Genomic DNA, 26,645 nt, shown 5'->3' with positions numbered 1-26,645 from the left:
ACATGAAATTAGCACACCTTTTAAATTATTATCTAGTATTTAAACACTAATTTTTTTTAGGCTTCTTAATGCAACAGGTTCTAGAGACACCAAAAGTGTGGTGTAGGTTTTGAAAAAAACTTCATTTTTCTTACATTTTAAATGTTCTGTTTGTGCAAAATTTCGAGAATCACCATAAGGGCTTCTTTGCATTTTTAATTTAGTAACTAACATATGAATAAATTTGCATATTAATTAGTTGCAGATTAAATCATGCATACATAATTGCCTCCTTACTGTGTTTAATGTTTGTCAAAATCTCCAGCCTGGTTTGATGGATGTCGTATGAAAGATTACAATTTGATGTACCCTTGGAAGTATTTACACCAATAATGCAAGATTCTTAATAGCAGAAATCTCTAGTTATATACAGTTACTAATAAACATGTAAGATAGGTACATGTCCCTTTGACTAAATTTTTTTCTTTGCACCAAATCATTTACTATTCATAATCATTAATGCATCTCCTAATTATACAGCATATGTCTGTTAACCCTTTAGTTGCCGATATTCTAATAGCAGCTTCTTTCTTTTTCTTGTCCTCTAAAGAAAACCAAGGATTTGATAGAATTCAGATAACACTGTTACTTTTTGCTTATTTCTGTTCTGTTGTATAGACACAGCTGCTCGGCCATGTATTTTAACATCCAATTAAGAATTATATGAGCACTTTATATTTTCTAGTTAAATATCAACAAATGACCTGACCTGATAGCTGCTAGGTTTCCCTCTTTTATCAAATGTGAGAATAACTCATGCATTTCAGATAGTTCATAGTTAGTGGTTAGAACAAAATATATTGATATCACGTATATTTTATTTAGGAATATAACTAATACAAGTATAATTAGGTGTTATATTTTATTCTGAATATTATAACACATTTAATGTCTGATCAGAAAGTGACTGTGATTTTTCTGTCGTTGTCCTGAGATCTTCACATTTGAAAATGTCTGCACCATGGGTGTTCTTCATTTGACATAGTGGCAGAACATCATTAAATATTTTTTTGAAATTAATTCTTCAGTTATTCGAGTATTTAAGCTTTCTTTCATTCATATAAAAAGTAGACCAACTAGCTTCCCCCTGCTTCTTTAATATCTAAGCTGCTTATCACACTATCATCCTACATTAATGAATATTCCTACTGTGTAAAATATTATCCAAAATGAAGGTGTTGATGTCATTTTAATGTGAAATTAAGTTCATAACACGCAATGAGAGACAGTGTACACAGTTCCGCTTCACAGTTCTCGTTCAAGGTTACTGAGCTTCTGAGGGTTAAGTGTACATTTTAAAATTAGTTTTAAATTGAGGTTGGGAATCTGGAAAATGTTAATTCATTTGGACACTAACATCGAGGGGAAGGGAAACTAAGGCACAGGCCAACTGTACTGCTTCGACTGTGCAGGGACTAGGTGCAGGAAAGGCGAAGGACATGTTTTGGGAAACCTCTTTTAAATATGAGAACTTGCTGACACATTCTGTGTTCTGCAGCCGTCATAACATCTGACTTGTACCTGTTTTACTGCCGAGTGTGTCACATTTATACGCCTCATAAAAATACAGAGATTAAGATGAGGCAAAAACATAAATAGCTGATTTCCTTTATTTGAATTGCACGTAGGAGAAATAATATCCCTTGGTTGCTTATCCCAGGAACGTTTTCTTTCTCTTTACAGGACCAAAAAAAAAACAAACAAAAAAAAAAAACAAAAAAAATAGTTATTGATTTAGCAAAACATCGTTTTGCAGCATGAAATAGCACATTAAATTATTTAGCAATGTGGAGACGAAGTGAAAGCTGCAAACACTCATAAAAGAAGCAAACAGTCAGACCCGAAACATATTTGCGCACAGCCATTGTGCCTAGGTAATTCAGGGCATATGGTATGTAAATGATGTTTGGAGATCCTTGCCAAATCTGCACACAATGGGATAAATTAAGGACAGGTTTCCCTGGGTGTCAGTCCCATGACTGTGGCCCGAATGCTCTGCCCCGATGTGTGTGCCTTGTTCTAGCCTTTTAGCAAGTGCGGCACTCAGCATTCAGTGACCAAATCTGGTCCTCAGCCGGCTCCTAAGGCCTTATTTGTAATTCCCAAGAACTGATTTATGATTAAATTTAAAATATAACACCACTTTGCCAAACTTTCTTCTTGTTCCCACATTTCAAAAGTAAGAGCTGAATAATTCATCAGTATATGTTTGGATACTAAGCCATTTTTAAATGGATCTTCTTGACAATGGAAGCTGAACTCTTCTTGGCCACTGAAATAAGAAAGGGACTCCTAAGTTTGACTTTTCTCAGGTTCAGGATAAAAGTGTTTTCTAGAACAGAAAGTGAATTATTTTGGACATTTACAAATTATAGTTCCATGTTAGTCTAGTCACAATTTATGAATTCCACCTGATAATTCAGATAATTGCTAACACTTTTATTTTTGAATTACATTTGGAAATGCATGCTCTCATTTGCAGGACAGAGAGGGCACCAAGCCCTTCTCCATTTATAGCTCATTTTAAGGAACCAAAAGGTGGCTCTGTTTCATTTTCACTGAATGGAATTTGTTTACTAAGATGGGGGTCTTAGCCCACGAGTTTTAATGCTTCACTTATCCGTTTTGATTAATCTTGGAACAGTGTAGATGGAGATTGTGCATAACGCCCAGGTCAGGTCCATTATAGAACTTGATTATTGGAATAAATATAAAACTTGCATATTCTAAATAAAAGTTATTCCAGGATATTGTATTCTAAGATATTATTTTATTATGAAGAATGCTATACATGAATAATTTTAAGAGGTAATGCCCTTAATTATGTTTTTATTTGAATAAAAATTTGGGCTCTGTCCCTGTTGTTAACCATTTCAATTATGCAAAAATAGTATACTAATAATTATGTACAAAATGGAAATAGTCCTATTCCTTGTAGCATTGCTCTGCAAAATAGATAAAATTAGAGGAAAAAAAATATTTCTGAGATCAACCTAAATCAATACTGCTTTATGGCAATTCCAGGTCTAAATTAATGCAAGTGGTTGTGAGCCTAAGGGGTGTACATAATTCCATGGAGCCTATAGTTGTGAACTCAGGCAGAGTTATTCTGTGGTTGTCCCTCGCTTCATTGAAGCTACTGTGCACAGCTGTGCTTCCACCTCTACAACAGAGAGCAAAGCAATATTCATTGGAAAATAAAGCTCATCTTCCTTTCAACTTTATGGAGAACTCACAGCCTCCAAAAACAACAAAAGAGTAATCACAAGTTGAGATTCCAGAGCCCAGATTAAATGAATCACACAGGAGGGTGCTATGGCTTGAGCTTCCTCCCATAGTAGGAGCATCGTGAGGGCCGATGTGTTAAGCATCATAGCAGCGTAGGTTTAAGTGACAGTCTGTGGACTGGATATGAAATGAAACACCTGTGCTTCATTCAGAGAAATGAAGGTGTATCTGGAGATGTAGAAGAGAGTTGAGATTTTCTGTTTCTTCAAGGTTTTCTTGTTGTTGTTGTTGCAAAATCATAAATGATAAGGATAAAACATCTCAATCATAGAATTATTTTATGAATTCTTTTATGAATTGTTCAGTTCAAAATGATTAGCAGTTATTTTTGAAGAAAAAATAAGAATAGAAAGAGCGAGTTAAATGAAACTTGCATCTTTCTATACAGCTAGGCATGGCAAGTGTAAGATTCTGGCAATTTCCTTTGAAACGTGATAATTAGGACTTCTATAGCAACCTGTACAGTTGCCTATAGTATAGTATTGTATTGCTCCTGGATGTTTTCACTAGTGATGTCAATAAGTTAAGAGGCTTTCTAAAAGATTAAGCCATAGAACAATGGCTTGATGTAGTGTTGACTTTGTGGCACAATATTCTTAGTTAAGGCTATTGAGAGTATATTATTACATGTATACACTTCCTGTATGGTAAGTAGATTGAACACAGTGAGCCCTTGCTAACAATTATGGCACATGCATGTCTGCATTTGAAATCCATTTCATGTTTGTCTTTACAGAATGCTAATGCCTTTCTTACATAATTCTAGGAAGAGGTTCTAGTTATAATTATAGTGAAAAGTGCATCAGAGAATTAACTAGGAACGGATGATATAATTTTAATTCCCCAAAAGGGTGTCTAAACTCCCCAAACATTAAGAAACTGCTAGCAACCAGTAGAAGTGGACATCACTGACTCATGTCATCGCATACCCACTTAGAATAGAATCCTTTGAAGGATCAAATGTTGTGTAGAAAAATCAACAAATACTCAGTATACATCTAATAAGTACTAGTCAGTGGGCAACCATCACAAAGTCGTAAGCAAAGATGACCTCAGTTGTTTGTTCAAGCAAGCACACCTTTTATAATGTTTTAAAGAAGCCTAGTACCAGTATTTTTCATTGTAGAGTAATAAATGCAGAAATTATATGACTCTTAAAAATCCAGTGATCGCAGTTACATCATAAATAATATAATCACATCTCCCATGATAGCATACCATGCAACATAGAAGCAAAGCCAGCCATATGTCACTGCAATTATTATTGAGTTTCTTTGTTATCAGCATGTTTCTTTTAACAATGAGACAAAATAACATGCATTTTTTTCTATAATGCGTAGAATCTAGTTAAATAGAATGTTTTGGCAAGGAAAACAAAGCCAAAGTTAAATAAACGAGAAGGTGTGTTAAGAATGTTTCTTCTTTGTTCTCTTCCACAACAAGGGGCAGTAGTGTCCAGCCATGTGAGAACGAGGTGTCCCCCAAAAAAAAGATTTGTGAGATCAGATGTTTAAGGTAGAATATGGCTTACATAAGTAGACATGACCTGACCTGCCAGGGAAAACCGAAGACTCTGTGAAATGATCAGGAGTGTGTGTCACACGTGCTAAGCAACTTAACAGTGTCCCCTCTCAAAGTGGTAGTGCATATATCCATTTTTATGTCTGTGTCATTTTGTTGGCACTGCCCACTGCTCCACAGGAAAGAAGAAGGTAGGCTGTGTCCTTCCCCAGCCCCCTTTGGTAAAGTGTATGTGGGAATGAGCGTGCTCTCTGGCAGCCCTGCCAATACAACATTCTCTACCTTTGTATTTCTGTCGCTTATCCATACAAGTGAGAGAAAGACCAGACTTAGGAAATCAGTTATGATTAGAACATCAGAGCTTGTAGAATTATTATCATATTTGTGTGTTACAAGTAAAGTAAACAGGGTGCTATTGATTTGGGGGGGGGCTAATACTATTTTCATTTTTTGTTTGTTTTAAGAAATATATTCTCAGTCTGAAGCTAGTTAAACTGTTTATCTGAGAAATCTCCTCTCTGAACTTGAGGTTTTTACTTCTCTTTTTTTTTTCTTTTTGTTTTATTCATTTGACAGGGTATGTAGCCCTGGCTGACCGGGAACTCAGTATGTAGGCCAGGCTAGCCTCGTCATCTTCTGCCTGCTAGGTATTAAAATAAAAACTAGGATTAAATATGTGTACAACCAACTGGGCACTGGTGGCTCACACCTTTAATTCCAGCACTCTGGATGGAGAGGCAGGTGGATCTCTGTGAGTTCAAGGCCAGCCTGATCTACAGAGTGAGTTCTAAAATTGGCTCCACAGCTACTGGGAAACCCTATCTCAAAAAACAAAACAAAACAGAAAAAAAAAATGTGCACAACCACACCTGGCAATTTCTTACTTAAAAAAAAAACTTTAAATTACACTTTATTCATTTATTTCATGTGCATGGCATGATATGCCTGCGGATATCAGGGGGTGACTTTCATGAGTTGGTATTCTTCCTCCGCCACATTGGTTCTGGGGTTCAAACTTAGACCCTCAGTCTGTCAACAGGTGCCTTCACTTTATGTGTGTCTCTAGTCCTGTGGACTTGATTCCTGTCATCGTGGAAAGAAAGCAAATGAACGTGTTGCCTTCCTTCCTTTGTTCCTTCCTTCGTTCGTTCGTTCGTTCCTTCCTTCCTTCCTTCCTTCCTTCCTTCCTTCCTTCCTTCCTTCCTTCTCTTCCTTCCTTCTCTTCCTCCCTTCCTTCCTTCCTTCCTTCCTTCCTTCCTTCCTTCCTTCCTTCCTTTTCTCTCCTCCCTTCCTCCCTCTCTCTTTCCTCAGTAAGCAAATGTGTCAGAGCTCTGATTATCATCTGTGACATCTGTAACATTCTCGTGCTGGTGCTGTGAGATAGGGGTGTGATTTATTTAATAGCCGTCCATGTTGTTCAATATTTGTAGGATATCAAGTATATCCTTGAATGGTCCCCATCGGAAAATGTCGGTCCAGTGTGGTTCTGGATCTTAGAACCTTCCAGCTTCCACACAGTCTGTGGTGACAGTCTGTCTGTTCCTCAGAAATCACAGGATGATGGAAGAGGTTCTGCGTGGTCAGAGATGAAAATAACTTTCAATTGTTCTGTACATTCTGAATTGATTTTCCTGAGATCCTTTATTAGAAACAAATGAAAGAAGTTGTTGGGGGAGACTTTCAGCTCTATGGCTTATTTTTGATAAGGAAGAATAGATGTAGATAAACCTAGAACTCGTCCAGATTTCAGAAGCAAGTTAGAATTCACCTAGCATTTACATTTGCTTTCGATTCTAACTCTGCATTCTCCCCCTTGCCCAGTGAGCCCACACATACAGGTGACGGGAAAGGACGGCTTGACTCCTGCGCCCTCTCTTGAAGAGCCACAATCTTTAGCTTTGCTTAAGTCTTTCTTGTTTTGTTTTGGTTTTTGGTTTTTTTGAGACAGGGTTTCTCTGCGCAGCCTGGCTGTCCTGGAGCTCACTCTGTAGACCAGGCTGGCTTTGAACTCAGAGATCTACCCGCCTCTGCCCCCCTCCCCCGAGTTCTATGATTAAAGGTGTGCCCCCCCAGGCATTGATTAACACAAATACCATCAACCTATTTTTTCTCTTTGTCATGTTTAATAATTTTCATCATAAAATATGTAAACATTTAGTAAATGTACTAATGTTCCTATGCAGAAAATTTTGTTTTAGGAAGCCTTATAGAAAAATACATATTTTGTGACATAAATACATATATAATACTGTCAAAGATATGAGAAACCACTAATTATATGCAAGTTATTACTAATAACTGAAGGATGCACAGTGTCTGTACTAAATGGGTAAAGCTGAAAATTCCTGAGCCCTCCTTTTGCATTTACTTCATGATGGCGTTGAATACATAGGTAAGCAGTCATGGCTTTCACGTTCCCAGCAGGTGCCGAAGCACATGTCACATCCTTAGTAAAGGACTAAAGGTAGAATAACTGGCCGATTATTGTAAGCCATTTTTCAGCTTAAGTATTTTATAGTTGTATTTGGAGAAAACCAAATGCTGACATTTCGGGAAATGAATGTCACTGACTGGGGAGCAGTTTGCTTGCAGTGTGGTGCGGATAACCACAGTGCTGAACTGGAAGGATGGTTTAGCAGGTGAAGCGTGAAGGCGCAAGTTCAGTCCCTGACACTGACGTGATGGTAGGAGAGAATAGTCTTCCATGAGTTGTCCACTACGTGCACATACGTGTACACACATGCCTGTACTCGCATTTGCTCATGCGCGTGCACACACACACACAAAACAAAAAATAAAGAAATATGAAATGTAATCTTTAAAAAAAAAAAAAAAACGCCCTGCTTACTCCTTTGAATCAGTTATTTTGCCCAGCCATGAAGGGAAGTAAGATCCTCACTCCACATTCCTTCTGGACGGTCACGACTCATCATGGTTAAACTGGTCAAGGGTTAAAAGTTGGCATATGTCAACACCAAACTTTCACTGAGCAGTTCTTATTTTAATGTTGTTTGTGTTCGATAAATGCTCGTGCATTTATTTCAGCTTATGTAGCCGAGACTCAGAATTTTTTCTTAATTGTGATGTAGCTTCTACTGAGCATGTCTTCTGAGACCCTCATGAGACTTGCCTGGAGCCTGGTCTCTTGATGAAGGTGATGCAAGCCTGTGTCACCTGTACAGATATGTTCATACCTGTGTTTACATGTAGAGCGAGGACTTAAGATAAATAGAACCAAAGGGTCACTTCCAGGTCACTTAGAGTTGAGGAGCACAGGCTTCGGACAGGGATGAGTCACTGACCAGTGTGGCCCATCCCACTGCCCTTAGGGAGACCAAGAGTCATCTGTTGCTCTTTCCTCCTTAAAATGCCTCCAATGCTAGCACAAAATGATTGGTTTCCAGAAGAATCTTTATAAAACAGGAACATGAAACAGACACTTGAACGACGACATGTGCACACTTCGCTTCACTTTAAAGTTTCCTCATTCTTAGCACCTATACTTTCAATTAGAATCATGGCCAGAGATCGGCTCTGTAGTATTTGAAAGTTGTTTGTTCTCTGTCCAGCAATTTGCTGTTCTACTTGCTCAGTGATGTCAAACTATTAGATGTAATCAACAGAAACCTCAGGAAATTGCTAGAATTCCACTCCAGAGGGGGTTCACAGCCCTAGACAATTAGTCTATTTTGAATGAAAATTACTTTCATTGTGATGCTACCCTCACCCCGATTATTGAGCAATGTTTTGAGAAGCCAAATATCTATTAGTAAGTTTTTTTTAAAGTATGTTATTCTGTTGTTCATTTCTGTGTACAAATTCCAGTAAGCTTCATCAACCCATTTTTAGTCAAAAAAAAAAAAAAATAAAATAAAAGGGAGGGGGTTCCAAGTAATCCATTCCTTAATGTAACAAATAGTCAGACTCTGAATTTCCCCTTTAACTTTGGAGCAATTTTTTTTTTAATTCTGTGCATCAGAACGAAGTTGTCCTTACCATTTTGTTTGATTCAGATTTGCGGTATGCCTGCAAGCTCGCCGTCTAGGAAGTGCGGCAATCTGCGTCAACTTCCTCAGCCGCTGCTTTCATATTGTCCGGTGTGACGCTTCCTCATTGTACAAAAATAGAAGTAGTTTGTTGGTATGTGATGCTTAGAGACTGGCTGTGGATGACACCGGGTTAGGTTAAACGATTTAAAAAATAATTCAGTTCTCCCAGGGGGAAGAGGCTGATGCCCCGGGGGGGTGGGGGAGGAGAAAAAAATTAAAAGCACAATGAGTTTCTTCTCCTTAAATAAGATTTTCTTTCTGTCTTCAGAAGCATTGTTGTGTTCTCTCCCATGATTTTATTTAATATTTGAGCTATTGGATGCTGTGCCCGAATGTTGAAGTTACTCATACTTGTATGAACATGAGGAACAGAGGTATAAACTTCATCTGAGTCCAGCTTGTAATTCCTACCAGATTGACACAGGCCTGTCTACAAGCTGATGTCCAACTTTAGTTATCATATAGTGGGTTAGCTCAGGCTGGCCCATCTGTAAGTGGAATGGCACCTTAGACCTCTGGCTTGGCAAATTTCATAGCCCTTGAGTTATGTAATGGCATGCCCATGGAATTCACAGAAAGGTGAAATAAGGGAGAAGAATGGGACAGTGTAGTCAAGTCAAAGGATGTGCACGCAGGATTCAGGAGCCAGATTTTCACATTGGTTCTGTGTGCCGCCCAAATAGCAAGTATGTCTCCCAAATAGCAAGTCTGTGCAGCTGCTAATAATCCTACCAAATGCAAAACGGGGAACTCGGAACTCTTTTTCCCAAGGAGGAAGAATATGACCCAATGGTAGAAGTCAAATATTTATGGAACAAATCTCGTTCAAACCAAATATCCTTCACTGCTTACCTTAGCCATCAGAGTGAAGGACTTACAATCAATATGCCCACAAGCTCTCTGTCCAGCCATGAAGAGAACAAATATTTGGGCATGTCATAAACTATTTGAATGTCTACACGTGAACCCATGCCATAAAAGAACCGAGTTGAAGATTACATTGGAACTCACACCCAGGAAGCCACGGCAAGAATTCAATTTCTTAGTCTCTCTGCTCATGTTTTGATATATTTGTGTAGGAAAAACGACTTCCAAATGAAGCCGGTGTATGTGGTAGCCTGTGTTAAAAAAAATTACGGTGCCACAAGAGCAAGTTCATGTCACGGGATTGGTGGGGAAGACTTTCACTTTGTCTGAGCATCCTTTGGCAATTAATTTTTTACATTTTTATATCATTATTTTACATATACATTTAAAAATAAATTTACATATTTATTGTGTGTGGTTGCATATGTGTGTATGTGGAGGTCAGAGAACAATCTGTAGAAATCCATTTTCCCCAACATGTGAATACCAGGGACCAAACCCAGAAAGTCAGCCTTGGTGGCAAAAATCCCTCATGTGTTTAGCCACCTTGCCAACCTTTACCCAAGAGTTAGTAATATCACATTTATTTGTTTCAGACAGGTTCATCAATTTTTTTTAAGAATATTTATTTGAGTGTATATTCTCTTAATTGATGAACATAGTAAGTACAATAGAGTCTAATGAAACTTAGTTTTAGTATTTTTCAGTGTATGTGTGCATGTGTGTATGTGTGTGTGTATGTGTGCATCTGTGTATGTGTATCTGTGTTATGTGTGTGTGTGTGTGTGTGTATGTGTGTGTTAGAGTGGTGGTGCACATTAGTGCAGAAGCTCACAGAGACCACAGGGTTCAGCCCCCCCTGGAACTAATTACAGGCAATAGTTAACAGGCTAGGAATCGAACTCTGGTCCTTGGGAAGAGAAGTAGGTGCTTTTCCCAAGGGGGAAAATAATTACAGTAGAACTCTTCATTGCTTTTTTATGGCACATAAAAATATTTTACATTTTAAACATCTCAATATCAAGACAAAAATAGAGAGATACGGACAGAACGATTCATTGGAGTTCACTACTCGATTGCAAAACAGTCTCAACTTGTGGTCATCACAGTGAATGAGAAAAGACAGAAAGAGGGAGAGAGGTAAAGCTGGGAGGGGGTCAAGAGAGAGGCAGAGGGAGGGAGGAGAAAGCCTGACTGTCCATGTCCATATGTCTGAGATTCTCTGTACCTCACTCAATATTTTGGTAATTAGATCTGTAATAAAGTTGCATGTAGTCAGACCCAACAGGACTTTTGTCACCTCACTTTAATTTGGATATGAAATATTAACCCCTCATTAACAAGAAACCATCAGAGCTCACTCAGAATTATCAGAGTACAGTAGTTCCTGTGTAAGCATTTCCTGTGTGCAGACCCACATGGACTTAGCTTGAGTTAAATCCCTCGTTCATAGTGACTCCTGCTGGAGAGCCAAAGTTATGAATCCACACGACTGTCTCCGGTCCTCAGTGCTGCAGGGGAGCTTAGATAACCTCCTCCCGCTGCTGTGGCAAGATTTTCGGGTCTTTTCTCATCCTAGATGTGGAAACACACTTTTGAATCCTAAAGCATCACTAGAAATCAATGTTCAGTATCTTAGGCTGCATACGCACTTCTCAGCTAATGGTCTAAAATTTTGATTAGGTATATGCTTGATGATGAGTTTAACTTGGCCTTGTAATTTTATGTTTTTCTTTTTATTTTGGTAGTAAACTTCCGGGATCTAAGACCTTTCAGGATAGTGATTGTTCTCTTGCACAGAAGAAACAGGGAGATGAGGAAATGTTCTCTCATTTAGAGCGCACAGCTAATCTGTTGAGGGAGCTGTCTGCTCTCCTTTGTGTCCCAGAAGGAGCCAGTGTTTGACATTAAGGACGATGCTAGCCAGCACTTCCACCTGGGCTGTCTGGTGTGGCCTGGGTCCCTGTGCTGTAGAGTAGCAATGGCGTTAGTCTTACATTGATAGTCCAGACCTCCAGTAGGAGTGATCTGGATGCCATAACTTTGTGCATCTCCTGGTTCCCTTGCTTCAGTCTCTTTTTGGTCTATTATATGGCATTTAAGGCTTTTCTATTTTAATCCCCTGTCTTGAAAATAAGAATGGAAACACCTCCCACAAAGTACCTGTTGTGAAAATTAAACAAGTGAAGGTCTTTTGCTCTTTAAAATTGCTTACCTTTGTAGATGTATTGAGTACTGTCTTATCAAGAAAACTGGTGGGATGCTTATTTGCCAGAATGTGATTTTTATGTATATTCTTGCTTATTTCTTTTGCTATTAATCACTGGATTGATGGATAGCCCCATCTCCTAGTTCATGTCATTTGCTGAATTCAGTTATGCTAAGTAAAAGGGACCAGCATTGTAGAAGTCAATAATAGAGGGGCAGGGACTCCGAGTACTTAGAAACTTTTAAGTGATCGGTGATTTAAACAAGAACACAGAGTTGTCATGTCCTGCTAAGTTATGTTATGTGGTAGCGAGAGGCACGCCATTCCTTCCGTGTGGCCAACCATCATCCATCCGTCTATTCGTTCTTCAGCTCGTATTTAGACCCTTCCCCTACTTTATTTTGGCAGACATGTATATGCATTTTAGGTTTATTTAGACTCTGCAATTATATAATTTTTCAGTTATTTTTCTGGGGGAGATGGATAGAATCTGCTTTAATGTGCTCTGCGGTTGGGGGTTTACTTCTTCCACAATTATTTCAAGATTGTTACTACGTGAATGAAAGCAGTGATCATTAGTCATAATTTTGATTGTGTTCAGGCATCTGCTTGTATCTCTTGGTCCCATGCCTCTGTTAGGAAGAATGTTGAACTATCTGAGTTGTATTCTGTCCTAGGATGGAGCTTCCCTGGAAGATGGGAATTGTTTTCAAAGTGTTTGTGCAGTGGCTGAATCAATGAATATATTAACCAAGGATCTGTTTTCAAGAACTGTAGGATTTGAGTAGCTACTTGTTCCGTTATGTGATTCATTCACCCCATGAGATCTTACTGAATGTCTGCCTACCTTTCTGGGGCTGTTACACCATTGCCTTGGGAGTATCTGTTCAAAGAACCCTCAGTCTTGTGTGACATCGTAGATGTGTGTTGCAAGCACCAAATGTGCTTCGCCTCAAATGTATCCTATCAAGGAATATTTGGAAAAAAAATAACACATGGTTAACTAGATTCTAGAAAAAATGGTATTGACATCTTTTAGTGTTCAGTTTTATTGTTTAATAAATATTGATGGCTAGTTTCACCATCTACCACATCCCCAATGATGATTGGTAGTTACATGCCAGAGAGACTACTAGCCCCGTGTTTAGCCTGGCTGTCATCTCGGTGATGAAAGAGGGGCCTCTTTGCTGAGCCCCTGCTAGTTGGCCGTCCACTGATGGAAACCATAGAAGGCCTCTTCAGGGTCTCTTACAAACTGGCTGCTTAAGATCAATACTTTGTTTTAAATTCCTATCAGACACAGGGAGTTTCGCATATAGCTTCAGTTGTCTGTGCTCACTCCCTAGGATGCACACTCAAAATTCATCACGAAGGGTGTTTCTCTTACAAAGACAACTTTAAAGTCCGAGATGGAAGAACTGTCTCAGTTGACAAGGCACTGACCTGAGTTCTGCCACTGAAATGTTCCCCGAGGTCAGCAAACCAAACCCCAGACACTCCTGGATGATAAGGCACCCTGTCTTCCTGGGTATAATTCATAAACAACCCATCAAATTTGTAACCTTTATTAACCAATACAAATGTTAGACTATTTTTGCATCCATTAATGAATCCTGAAAGTTTAATGCTCTAATCAGTCCTATTTTAATTATTTTTACTTCCAGATACCAGACTGAAAGACCTTAAAGTCTATTTCACGTTATCAAATTATTGATTTGTATCATTCTTAAAGAAATAAGATCTTCAAGTTTAAAACTATGAATTATAGCCCACTGAAGTATAACTGATGGACATTTACATGTTCGCAAAATATGCAAGAAAAGAGGTTTAATGTAGCTAAAAGAGATAGTCGTTTATGGAAATAGTTCAGTGTTTCTAGCAGTCCCATCCAGGAAGTTAGGTAAGATCTAGAAACAGTCCTATGAGAACAACAAAGGAATAAGAGTAACAACCCTACCCCAACTTCTCTCTCCAAATTCCCGCGTCTCTCTGAGTTCTGGTTTTTACACACTGTCCTTTAGTAGTGAGCACCCTGGCCTTGGGTGTTAAACACGGAGGGTGGTTTAAAGGGTACAAATGGGATCCCATCAGATTGACAACTAACTGTTCTAATGAGGAAAAAATCCCCAAAGCATGAAATTTGAATGAAATGTGTGATTATAATTCAAGTACTGTTTACAGAAACCTCTGGGGACCTTCCAAACAAATGCGGAGCAAGTGAGTTAGACAAACCTCTGGGCCGTGTGTGTGTGTGTGTGTGTGTGTGTGTGTGTGTGTGTGTGTGTTAGTGTCGGCGAAACTTTCCACCCTTAGTTAGGCTTTGCTCTATAGTCCACCGCAGCCCCTCGTTGTCTATTAATACTGTATGTGTTTTGTTACCGTGCTGAGTTGTAAGGAAATAGGTGCTTTGCATTATTAAAGTTTTTTTCTGAAGAGGAGATGTGTGCTCAGTGGCATTTGCCTCGGCATATGCAAATGATTTGGTTTCATTTGGGATCAATTCCCAGAGGCCCTCCTTTCCTGTGATGCTCTGAATTTGGCAAGCTCAAGTCAGCCCATCTCTCCCCCCTCCACCTCTTTCTTTCCTTTCCTTTTTTTTTAAATTCCCCTTTTGTTAGTTGATATATTTTTCAAAAGACAACAAAAATATCCTCCTGCTTGTTAGAAACCTTGCAATTCTATTATTATTCAGTCATGATCAATAAAGGTGAAGGAAGGTTTTCATTTTTCTAAAGTTTAGTAAAATTTAAGTTTACAAAAAAAAAAAAAAACCGTGCACGGAACGCTTGTTAAAATATTTATGCAGAAATCAGGCTCCCGGGATGAGATAGAACTCTGAAAACGTGGTCTCTAAGGTGCCTTTTTAGGAATTGGCAGCTGTGAGCTATTGGTAGATTCGGACTTAACCAATAAACTTGCCTTAGAACGCAGCAAACAAACAAGCAAGCTTAAGTTGCAGCTGGGTTCTCCATTGCCCCAGCACTCCAGACTGGCAGGGTGTGTGGGTTTGGGGTGCCCAACCCCAAGGAGGGAAAGCTTGGCCTCGTGGCATTCAGCTAGCTTGCTTTTGACCACGCAGCCAGCCTTGGCATGGCAAGGTGAAGTTCATTGGCGGGCAGCTACCCTCTGCCCTGGGTCTGAGAGCCTAGGGCTTGCCGAGCCCTGGGCCGGCCCCGCTGTTACTCTGTTTCATTCCGCAACCCGTTTTTGTCCGTTGTTGACCAAGCAGCCAGAAAACACTGCCCCCTCTCTCTGTATGAGCGAGGTCAGAGACGTGGTGGTTTTTTTTTTTTTTTCTTTTTCCCTTCCTCCACTCCCCCCCCCCCTCCCTTTCTCCGAATCGAGTTCTCAGGCAGCTGCGTACAATGCTGGGAGCTAGCCAGCAGCAGAGACAGATGGCAGAGTTATTAGATGTGCATCGTACGATTCCCTTCCTGCCACTCGCTTTTTAATCAAATTAAAACAAAAAAGAAAGAGAGGGAGAGAGAGAGAGAGGGGGAGTCAATTAACCGCATTTGTATTCTGCTCAATAATGGACCCTGTTCCACTTTTACCCTAAGGCAGTTGAGTGGAAATTTTAGAGAAAAAAAGGGGTGCCTAAAAAAAAGAAAGAAAAAGCAAAAACCAAACAAAAAAAGAGGGAGAGAGACACACACAGGGACAGAGAGAGAGAGAGAGAGAGAGAGAGAGAGAGAGAGAGAGAGAGAGCGCAAGAGAGCAAAAGAGGTGAAGCCTGCAGGAATTTGTAGGAATCGGCATTATTCGAGGAACTGAACTGATAAAAACCCCTCGGAAAAGTTGAAGCGATCTCGAGTGCTCGGCTGCTGCGCTGCACAGGCCGGGCCGCCTTCCAGCCTGCGCGAGCGAGCGAACTTGAGCGTCTGACAGCAGCGCCGCGGCCTCCCCCGCCCGCCAGGAATGGTCTCTTCCTGCTTTGCATATTCACCACGCTTGGCCCGGCCATATGGGAAAATGCAACTGAAGGAATTGTTGTGAAAAAAGGGACAGCGAGTTTGAAATAAAAGTTGTTAGAGTGGTACTGAGGAGAAAAAAGAATCCGAGGCCATGTACTGCGCATACACCATCCCGGGCATGGGCGGCAACTCTTTGATGTACTACTATAATGGGAAAGCGGTAAGCGAACTCGGCTGCGAGGGGCATTGGGGACAAGTTTTATGGTCACAGGGATGAGCATCCTAGGCGGGGAGCATTGTTTGCGAAGTTGTGCAGGGCTGCCGCACCTTTCTCGGTGCCATGAAATATTTATCATCCGCGAGCCCTAGGATGTTACTGTTGCCTGTTTCCTTTTTTTTTTTTCTGTCCCCCAGTATAGAACCGTCGATGCTTTTCAAGGCTTCTGAAAGTAGATACCAGAGAGAAAGTTTACAGTCAGGTAAACTTAGGAGGCGGTGCGATTTGAAGTAATAATGATAAAACAGGGTCTTTGAGCAAATTCTTTTTGTTTTCAAATGATTGGAAGGAGGAGCAGATTATGAAGAGAGCCGAGAGAGCCCAAGTTAGCCTGAGAGAAAACTGGGGGTAAGTTTCTCTCCGGACTGAGGTTTTGTGCTATCTAAAGTCGTACTAAGTTGGAAGCCTTGGGTAGCGGAGAGGCGATAAGAGGTTAAAATAGACTAAAAACTTAAAACTGACATATCTGATGGGGTAGATTATATAAGCTTATTTTTTAACCCAAAAAAGGAAAGGGGGTTGGGGTGAGAGTCTGGTCGTGCATGTAAGGATACTCTAAGTTATTTGTGCTGTGTGGCGTTTTCCTCTATTTTCCCCCTTCTAACAGAAAGGCTTCATTTAAGCGGGGAAAGTGCCTAGTATCTTGTGCATAACCTCAGCAGAAGGTTTATACTTGCCATCTGGAGATTTTAGGGTTTTGTTGTTGTTGTTTTGTTTTTTGTTTTTCCTTCGCCTGGGCCCTCTGAAGGAAAGGGATTTCAATATTTTTTGAATTGGTATGTGGTGCTCTTCAAAGAGTTGGGCAGTGGAGGAGCAAGGTTTTACTTTAAAATAGCGAAGAATGGGGTAAGGGTGAGAAACAGCCATTTAGAAACTGTTTTCATTTTGTACTTTGAACTTACATTTGAGCTGATCTTAATAAGTGTGTGCTAGTTGGGCCAAAAGGGACCCATTAGAGCTTTCACGAAGGCCCAGTTCAGCTGTACTGATTGGCGCAAGCAAATAAAATGTGTGTGTGCTGTTGTATGCATGTAAGCCTATATATATTTGTGTGTGTGTATACAGATACACACACATATGTACACACAGATGTATGCACAATGCTTATTTCTAGTGGGCTACACTGGTATGTATACATATACATAAGCATTTGGGAGTGGAGTTTAAGGAAGCTTAACAGACATTCAATTCTGCGAATAAGCCACTGTTGAATTAGTATTTTATTTCGAAGTGTCCGTCAATCACAAGTTTGTAAACACTATCCCTTTTAAAGTCCCCTTTAAAGAATATCGCATGTAATCTGAACAATAGTTAAATGTGGTAAATAAAATAGGTTTTGAAGTATGTGGCCTGGATTTTAAGTTGATCAGTGTTTAAAGCAGTGATCTTAAATACTGGAATTGTTTAACTCATTTTCTAAAAAAAAAAATTATAGCTGAACTGCAGTTGTTAGGGATTCATTCCTACGTATTTAAGGCTGTGACCTGCTGTCTCTCAGACATGTCCAGACACACCATAATCAGTACCATTTGACGAACCTTTTCCTGTTCACTTTACCACTGATGATGCCAGTGTGATCTACAGGCTTCTAGAAGTGGCTCTGAAATAGTAAGACAGAGCCCAGAATTCTGTTGCCCCTGTACATTACAAGATTCTATTTTATGTGTTATATATTACATGCATATGCATGAAAAGATTATATGTTACATTATGTATTACAACACATATAATGGTTTTTAACTTTAGGGGTTACCAGTGATGTGAATTTTATGTGTTAATTATTAGTTTTGCATCTTAAGCAGCTGAATTGTCAAATTTTTAGTTAAGGCTTGGGCATTTTAATTTCCTTATGGCCCAAAGGAATTTTTAAAAATATGTATTCCATTCCCTCAGCTTGCCAATTGCCTCTACCATAAGAAAATGCTGACTATGACATCATATCACTAATATGCCCTCACAGTTGCCAAATATTTTGGTTGTTAGATTTTTTTTTTGAAAGGATGGTACTCATAGAATCAAGATCACTCTGTCACAGGAAATGTATTTATAGGAACTGTTTTAAGACGTTTATTAAAAACAAATCTGGTGATGTGTATCTCTATTGATTCAAACACTAGAAAGAGGCAAATTGTACATACATTATATTTAGAAAAAATAGCCATGTACAGCCTCAGCAGAAAACGTTGGAAACCATGGGTAGTTGCCAGTGCTTCGAATTAACTTTATGAAATGGTCAGCAAAGCCCAGTTGTGTGTGCTCCCCAGAAGGGCCAGTCCTAGACCATTTTCCAAAAGACCCTCATGCGCACCCTGGGGACACAGATTTCTGTTTATTCTACAGTGTGTATTGTACTGGCTCCAGCTCTACATTCAGCTGCATTTGGTTGGGTGCCAGGCATCTTGTGGAGATTGTATATGCCATGCGTTAGTTGTTCAGCATGCCCGTGGACGCGACTTTACCTTTCTTGAATTTTGTCTATCTGGGATCTATTTGTGTGTCCTGAGTGTGTGTGTGTGTGTGTGAGAGAGAGAGAGAGAGAGAGAGAGAGAGAGAGAGAGAGAGAGAGAGAGAGCACTGTACATTTCAACCTGAACTGTTTTGCCTGGCCATCTCTGTGGCACAGGTTTTCCTCTGAAGACAGCCTAGCACTGAATTCCTTCTTTTTTTTTCCCCCAGTGACAAGTCAATTACTTGTTTAAATTCAGTTTGAACTCCCTGAACTGAAAGAGGCTAGAGGAAGCAGGTTTTTCCCTGTGAATAAACAAAAGAAGAAAAATGGAAAGCCATTCCCAAACACTGTGATTTTTTAGGTTGTAGCAAGAACACAGAACAGCCTGACAATTATGATTATCTTCTGTTTGAACCAACAAACACAGGGATTGTAGAATCCATTTTCTTTCCACTTCCCAGCAAGAGAAACGCTTTAATCAATGATATTTTGGGACAAACAAAGGAAAATATCGATGGGCTCTGTTACCTTAAGATAGAAATTTTCCCTGTTACTGTGTCCAAATGGCTTCCACGCTTGCATGCAGGGCAGTGATTTCTTCTGAAGTGTAGACTTCTTAAAAGTAAGAACTTAAATATTCTTAACCCAAGAGCTCCCAAAGAATAAATTCTGAGTCTAAACGAGAAAGTGTTTGTAAAACTCAGCTTCACCCCGGGGAGAGGTCAGTGAACTTGGCCAAGTAATTTTTTGTGTGTGATGGGCTTCTCCCCTGTGCATCATTGTCTTAGCCAAATAAAAATTGGAAAGCACTGTTCTTCAACTATTGAGGAAATGTTTCTAGCAGAGAGATGTTTCTTTTTAAGTGTTATTATCTCGAGCTGATGTCAAATTGTGCCACTGTCTGTCTTTATTCGGGCCATAAGAAGTACCGGGTATTACCTGGTCTGCCCAAAAGAAAAAAAAAAAAAAAAAGGAAGGAAGGAAGGAAGCAAGCAATAATTCTAGCCCTAATATTTTTTCTAATGGATTATGTGCTTACTGAATTCAAATTTTGATGAGTAATTATTTGGTCAAATTCCATATAGCTTAAAATATCTAAAAATATGGCAATTTCACATAGATAAAATTTTGGCAAATGAAATTGAAAACAAAAGTGGCAAAATTTCTTCCTACTGGTAATTTCAGATCACACCATCGGCTCTCGCCAGCGTGTGCATGTGTTAAGCCGTACAGAGAAACCTGTGATTATTCTAATTGCTCTTTTTGCTTCATACTAACAAGCTCCAAACCGTGTTTTAAACTAGTTGTTTTGAAATAGTTATTTGTCAAGTCATCAAATCTCAGAAGGCGAGTGAGCACGAATTCGCCATGTTTATATTCCAACGGTTGGTCATATTATGCAGGCTTTCATCTTCAGAAAGTTCAGAGGCGCAAATGAAGACAAGCTCTTCTCTGACATGAAGGCCGCCCAAACACAGAAACATCTGACTAACAGGGCCTCTCAGCTCACAGCCGCTCTTGGAACACAGTTCACCTACACACAAGTGACAATCACAAGCCTCCTTTTCCAGGCTGAAGTGTGGGTTATAGAAGGCTTCATTCAGCTCTTAGGCCTTTGCCATGGAAAGTGACAACATAAAATGATTAATATTTTAATAACACCAGAAGTAACATTGCTAAGGACATTTTTAATATGACCCTTAAAAAAATCATGGTTGGGGCAGCTACAGATAAGTAAGCACTTGGTTTTAAAGTTTTCCATAGTGAATCCACTATGCAAATTACAGTTGACATTTTAAAAGGTATTTTAAACAATTACTATTTTAGAACCCTTACTATAAATAAAAATAACTGATATAAATACATTTTAATTTTAAAAAATGTTGGTTTAGTTGTTAATACAGAGAAAAAATTTGCTTAGATCATACACCTAATTTTTTTTTTTAGCTGTCTACTGACCTAAAAAAAAAAATCAAAGAAAAAGCTTGTAGGAAAACTTCCTTAGTTTTTTTGTGTGTGAACTATTTGGTATTATTGACATGCAGGATATTTCAATTTATTCATTTTTAAGTTAACAAAATTGTTTTTCTGTCTGTTTGTAATTCCTTAAAACAAAATTATGTTGCTTTTGTTCTGTAGGTTTAAGCTGGTCAATATTCAACATACACTTATTCTTGAGATTGTAGAAACTGTAGCTACCTCTTGCTCGTCTGCCTCCGATTAAATTTCCAAAAATCTCTGCTTCAGATTCACGGATGCCAGTTTCACCATTTTTTGCCGGGAGGCTAATTTCTTAGGAAGAAAAGACCTACGTGGTTTGCTTTAGTTAACCCCTGAGTTGTGGTGGGTTTGACACTTGGGAAGCCTCCGGCTCCCAGTGTCAGGAGATGGCATTGTTTCAGGAGTTCCAGGAAGGACATTGGAGCAGGGAAAGGAGGGCTAGGCAGAGGAATGGCCAGGCGAACAGACTGGATGCTATTTAAATGCCTCTCCAACTATCAGCAGGAAATTGCACTGGAGAAGTGGTGCTTCCTGCCCCACTGAGGATTTGGTTCACAGCGCAGTTCCTACTGTCTGTTTTGTTGCTCCTTTACATCCTTTTATTCTTTTTTTTTCTTAATGAAATTGAGAAGCCACCATAAAGGCCTGAGGATAATTTTTTTTTCCCTATGCCTTGCTGGTCAAACAGCTTTTCCCTTCCTTTAACTGCAGCCATGATCCCATTTTCTAATTGTGAATATTGTGCGTGTCCATTCCCAAAGCAGCCCAAAACTTCTGCTGCTGCTCTGCCACTGGGAGAAATGTTGCGGTGTCCTTTCTGTATGGTAGGCCAAGTCCAGAGTTAGCAGTCTGCCATCAGGAGACTCGTCGCGAGCAGAACAAAAGCCTCTTCATTTCCGACCCAGTGAGAATATATCAGTTCTGAGATAATAACCGGGACAGTTTTGAAAGTTCTCCAAATCAGGGCTTACTTTTGCCCTGAGAAGAGAATTCAGTGGGAACATATGTTTGCTCCCCACATCAAACCTGCCTAAACACTTGCCTCCTAGCACACACAGTAAGTTATGGGGCCTTTTTCTCCTCTCCAATATTGTCGGCCTCACACAAAGACACATTCGCTCATCATCATGTGAATGAACAACGGTGGACAAGCAAGTGCTTTCCAAGTTTTTATGTGTCTGAGTAGATTTTTATTTATTCATTGTTGGCCCTTAATACTTTCAAACATAATTCTAAGATGAGATGGGGCACAATTATATGTGATAAAAATTATGGATGGTGACAAAAATGAAATGCTGCACGGCCCTCAACAACTTATAAACTATTTCACAGAGTGCCAGAGTCTTATAACGTTGATCTGTGGACTCCGGAAAACAAACAAATAATGTCAAAGGTGATGGGGACATTTTAATACGAGAATTGTATTTTGTAGCCTGAGGCGAAGCTCAAGTTACTCCTGGAGTTTTTAGAACATTGAAATCCCTGAAGACTTTTGAACATTTTTCAATAGCTAAGAAGTTATGCGGTACAATATCATATCATGTAAAGCAAACAGTGTGGATAATTGTTATAGTTTATTGAGCAAAGTGATGTTTTCATGTGAAGAACAGTTCTTAAAGTTGATATTTCTCCCTTTGGAAGTTGGAGGTACTTCGAGAGGGATCCTTAGGCTTTCTTCTTGGGAGAGCTAAGGTCTCTGACTTCCGATCTAAACTGGTGTTCAGAGGGGCATTTTCGTTACAGCACCATACTCTGCCTTGAACAGTAAACTCACATCTTTGTGATAATGCTGTCTTTAAATTCCAGGCTGCCTTTATCACCTTTGCAGTTTTACTCAAATCCTCCCTCGTTTCCTAAGGAAATGCAACGTTTTATTCCAGATGACAGGGAAGGGAGCCACTGTAGCTGTACCTTTCTGTTGGGGAGAGAATCCTGCTTCAAAACTCAGTCTCTTCTCCCCCAACTTGGCTAGAGATTAAGCTAAAGCACCTGGGAGATAGGAAGTGTGAGCACCGAGAAGTGATGGTCAGATTTCAACTCCGCTGGAAAAGGAAAAGAAAAAGAACTGCTTGGTTTGCCTGGCATCCCTCAGGGACCTAGAGCTGTGCCTTCCTCCAGGCCAAATTACACTCATTTTGAGAGAGGGCACATTGAGGTAATTGGTAGGACCGAGTGGGGAAGAGTTGAATTCCAGCTGCTTCCATTGTAGCTGACCTGAAAATGAACAGGGCATGTTAACAATGGTGGCTAACATTTGACTTGGCTTTTTCACCTCCACAAACCCAAGGGTGAGGATTATAAAGTACGGAATGACTGCACCAATAATGATCCTGTTCAAGTGGGAATTGCTATGTTGGGAAAAGCTCACACACCGTTTTAAAAATAGTTGATGCATTTACCAACCACAGCCCTATTACTGGAGCCCAATAAAGTTTACCCACAGCGTGGAAACACCCCTTGTTTTTATTGTCAGCCATCTAGTGAGCCTGTCATGGACTCTCACCTCTCCTTGGGTTTGTCGCCCCTTTGGTTTCCTTTTTAAAGTATTCGTAATGGAAGCCACTTGGAAGGCACTAGATTCCCACCTCCAAGGAAGGAACAAAATAGAAATGTGTTCTTGACTCCCTTTCTCCCTAAATTGTGCCTTTTTTTTCCAGTAAGGAGAATAACACAGTATTACTCAATAGTTTTTCTAGCGAAATAAGCAAATTAAATTGATGTTACATGCATATTTAAACTCCATCCAGTTAAGTACTGACGTGATTAAAATAATCAAATGTATTACTTAAAAAATTAAAAAGGATAAATTCTGCACCCCATTATTTTATTGACTTTTCAATATAAATTGCAGAAATGTTTACATTCCTAATGGCATTATTAAGATAAACTGACAAATCAGAGGGAAAAAAGTTGATTGGCCAGCACATTATTATTTCTGCACCTGCTATTACCATTCAGAGGAGCCCAGCAGTTCTGAGCAGGGTGGATGGCGTTTTTTTTTTTTTTCCTTAAGCTTTCTTTGTGTGATGTGGGGGTTGGGATAAATGTTTAACAAGTGTGGTTTCACTTTGTCGGGCCTTTGTGTGTGTTGTTGTGATTAAAGGACCACAGTGTATTGGTGGAGCTTTGGAATTAGTATGCAAATAAATGAAGCCGGCAAGGTTTCCCTGTACCTGATGCCCTGAGCCTCCCTGCGGGGAATGGGAGGGCAGACTTTTAGAAGTTGTCCAGTGGCAGATATGGCCAGCTCTTCAATTTTATACTGGGCATCTGTAAGATCTTGGAAGGAACACTTGACATTTTTATCTTCTGATTATGTATTTGCCAGGGGGTTAGAAAGACCTGGATGATGGAGAAGCTTCTGAAGAATGTGTGTTACGTAACACGGCCAGTGCTTTGCTTGAAGGTTGGGTCTTTACCCTGTTTTGCTCTTCTATGGAGTATCATTTTCCCAACAGGAGTTACGTTTCTCTGCAGCGGAGATGGGAGATGGCTGTGTTTGCTAATAGAACTCTCGACTTCTGAGAGGACTTACTATTCACAGCACAGTTCGTGCAAACCAACTTCAACTTTGTGCACATGGCGGGAGAAATGATGCTGCATCCTTGTCTGTTATTTTATTCTGTTCTATTTTAGATATGCTTTAAGAATGCCATACCAGTCTTTGAGAGCCAGTGGCATTAGATTTGTCATAAGAGGGAAGGAAGTATATTGGCTCTTGCTGTGGCTAGTTAAAGCTTGTAAAGATGTGGGTGAAATTGCATTACTTCCTGAAAGACAGTAGTTCCCACCAATTCACAGGAGTTTAGACTTCATTCTATAATAATTGAAACTCACAGACTTTAATAACACTTAATGTGTAGCATGGATCCCACTTAATCTCCCCGTCTTCATAGCAAAATGTTTACATAAATGAACTCTCAATTTGATATCGACTATTTAGCCTCGTCCCTTCCAAAGTTAATACTATTTCCATAATGAAACGTGTTCTGCAGTTGCCATAGGGCTACTTCTTAAAACCCGTGCTCCGCCCTCTTCTATTGAGCCATCTGTTGGTTAGGTCAGCAATGAAATTGGAGCCGGATCTTATAAATCAAAGCAACTTCTCCGCCATTGTATTAGCCTGCTTCAGCGGGAGCTGAAGTTAACATTCCATCATATTTTCATTTTGTTGTATTTGCAACAGAAATGTATGTGCTCACATTGGTTATTTTCAGCCTATGACAGCTGTGATATTTAAAATGATCACAGCTGTTGTGACTTAAAATTGATTTTTTTATTAACACCTGAGAAAAAAAGCCCTGTGCTGTATTAAAATTTTAAATAATATGAGCGTAAAATTAGGTATGTTGATGTGAGCCTAGTGACCTCGCTTCCCAGAGGTCTCAAAATGTGGCGAACCTCTGGGATACTGGCAGTGAATGGGCGAACACTGGGAAGAGGGGCGCTTCACTTTGGGAGGATTCATGTCGTGGCAGATGCTCCTGGCGCCACTTTACAGTGTCAGCTCTGTTAAGAAAACCTTTTAGGATTCGGTTTACTTAATTAACCCCGAGAAAGATGGCTTACAGGGATTGTTGTGAGAGCCTGACCTCTAAGCTGCAGAAGCTATGTTATCTTTCAGATACAACACTGAGACACGCAAAACCACACTCACCTGTCCCTTGTGGAGGACCGTTTAGTTTCATGGCCATTTTCTCCTCCACTCTTAGAGGATGGACAAAAAGAAAAGCAATAGCAAAGCAGAACCGGATACCTGAGTAGTTTTAGGCGAGCCCTTGCCTTTAGAATCTTTATTGCATTTTTGATTTCTACTTTGCATATCCACTAAATGTTTCAAAATTAAGTTGTGATTTCTAGGTTCCATTGGTTTCAAGAGTTTTCTAGTCTGAAGTTGGTTGGGTATTGGAGCATAGCTGTAACAATGGATTAACTACTTAACAAGGAAACCATTCTAGGCCTTTTGGTGTAGCGTATCAAGCTGACAGCTGACCTGGTGTGGGATTATTTATGGATAATAGTGTATTCCCAGATGCATTGCCAATAGGGAGCTATGTAGATGAAACTCTGGTTGGCCCTTTGCTTTTCACCTGAATAATTCAATCAGAATCGAAAACATGGTGGGCTGTCTGGTGATAAATGTGTGGCTGGATCGGACAAAGAATGGATGGCTGGTGGGTGGATGGGTAGATCACATAACTAGACAGCAACAGATAATGTCAATTATTTATTGCCCAAACTTGTTTGTTCATTAGAAAGTCATATACAGTATATTGGTTTGGCTATTATGTATAGATGAGAGCACAGTCGAAAATAATAACGATTTCTGTTAAGTCCTCAAGATCACTAAAGAACTGATTTTAAAAGTTCCAGAACAAACACAGATTGCTGGTGTCAGTGCTAAAGGTCACAATATCACATTCAAGATGATCATAGCTGGAAATGATTTTTCACTGGTTTGGAGGGCAAAAGCTGCTTCTAGAGATGTCTATAGAAAGCTTCAGAAAATCCAAGTGGGTATTTGTTGCTGAGAGGCTCCGATTACAAACAAGGATCTCTAGAGCAGTGGTGCCTCCCAGGGGACAGGTGGAAACAGTTTGATTGTCCCAGTTGTGGGCATGGCATGGGGTTGCGACTGGCATATGGTTCTAGAGGCTAACCCTTGCATGCTGCACAGAACTGCTCCTCAGCAGGGCAGAGGCAGAGGTGTCCTGCTTTAGACATGTGGGGTCTGGACATTTATAGTTAATTCTTGCCATGTGAGCCACATGTAGAGTCCTTTCCTCTGCCTTCCTTCTTATTGTCCCCTTTTCTCCCTTCCCTCTTTCATTTCCCTGACTTCTCCCTGCTCATTCCCAGCCTCCTTTCCTTCCCTCCCCATCTCTATGTTCTGTCTTTTCACTTCTTTGTCCCTCCCCTCACCCATTCTCCTTCTTCCTTCCTCTTTCTTTTCCCCTTCACCTTCCTTCCCCTCCAACCAATTTCCTTCTCTTTTTTTTGATATGTCACTCTGTAGAGTATTGTAAACTAT

General features: G+C 39.8%; 1 protein-coding gene across 18 annotated transcripts in view; it reads left to right on the top strand.

Moving 5' to 3' along the window:
• Tcf4 (transcription factor 4) overlaps nt 1-26,645 on the top strand; it is a 342,727-nt gene that overhangs the window by 232,418 nt on the left and 83,664 nt on the right. For 2 of the 18 annotated variants that reach the window (XM_050121729.1, XM_050121724.1), the window contains exon 1: nt 15,697-16,107. The exons of 13 other annotated variants lie outside the window; for them this stretch is intronic. In XM_050121729.1, coding sequence (XP_049977686.1) covers nt 16,039-16,107 — 69 coding nt within the window. In that variant the 5' untranslated portion in view covers nt 15,697-16,038. Of the gene's footprint in view, nt 1-15,694; nt 16,108-16,257; nt 16,513-26,645 lie in introns of those variants that run through there. 3 more of the 18 variants (XM_050121727.1, XM_050121722.1, XM_050121728.1) reach the window with 3 other exon arrangements.

This window comes from Alexandromys fortis, unplaced genomic scaffold (genome assembly GCF_014885135.2).
Source record: "Alexandromys fortis isolate MF-2015 unplaced genomic scaffold, M_Fortis_MF-2015_v1.1 scaffold_202, whole genome shotgun sequence".
In the NCBI taxonomy this organism is placed as follows: domain Eukaryota; kingdom Metazoa; phylum Chordata; class Mammalia; order Rodentia; family Cricetidae; genus Alexandromys; species Alexandromys fortis.
This window is presented reverse-complemented; position numbering and strand designations above follow the sequence as displayed.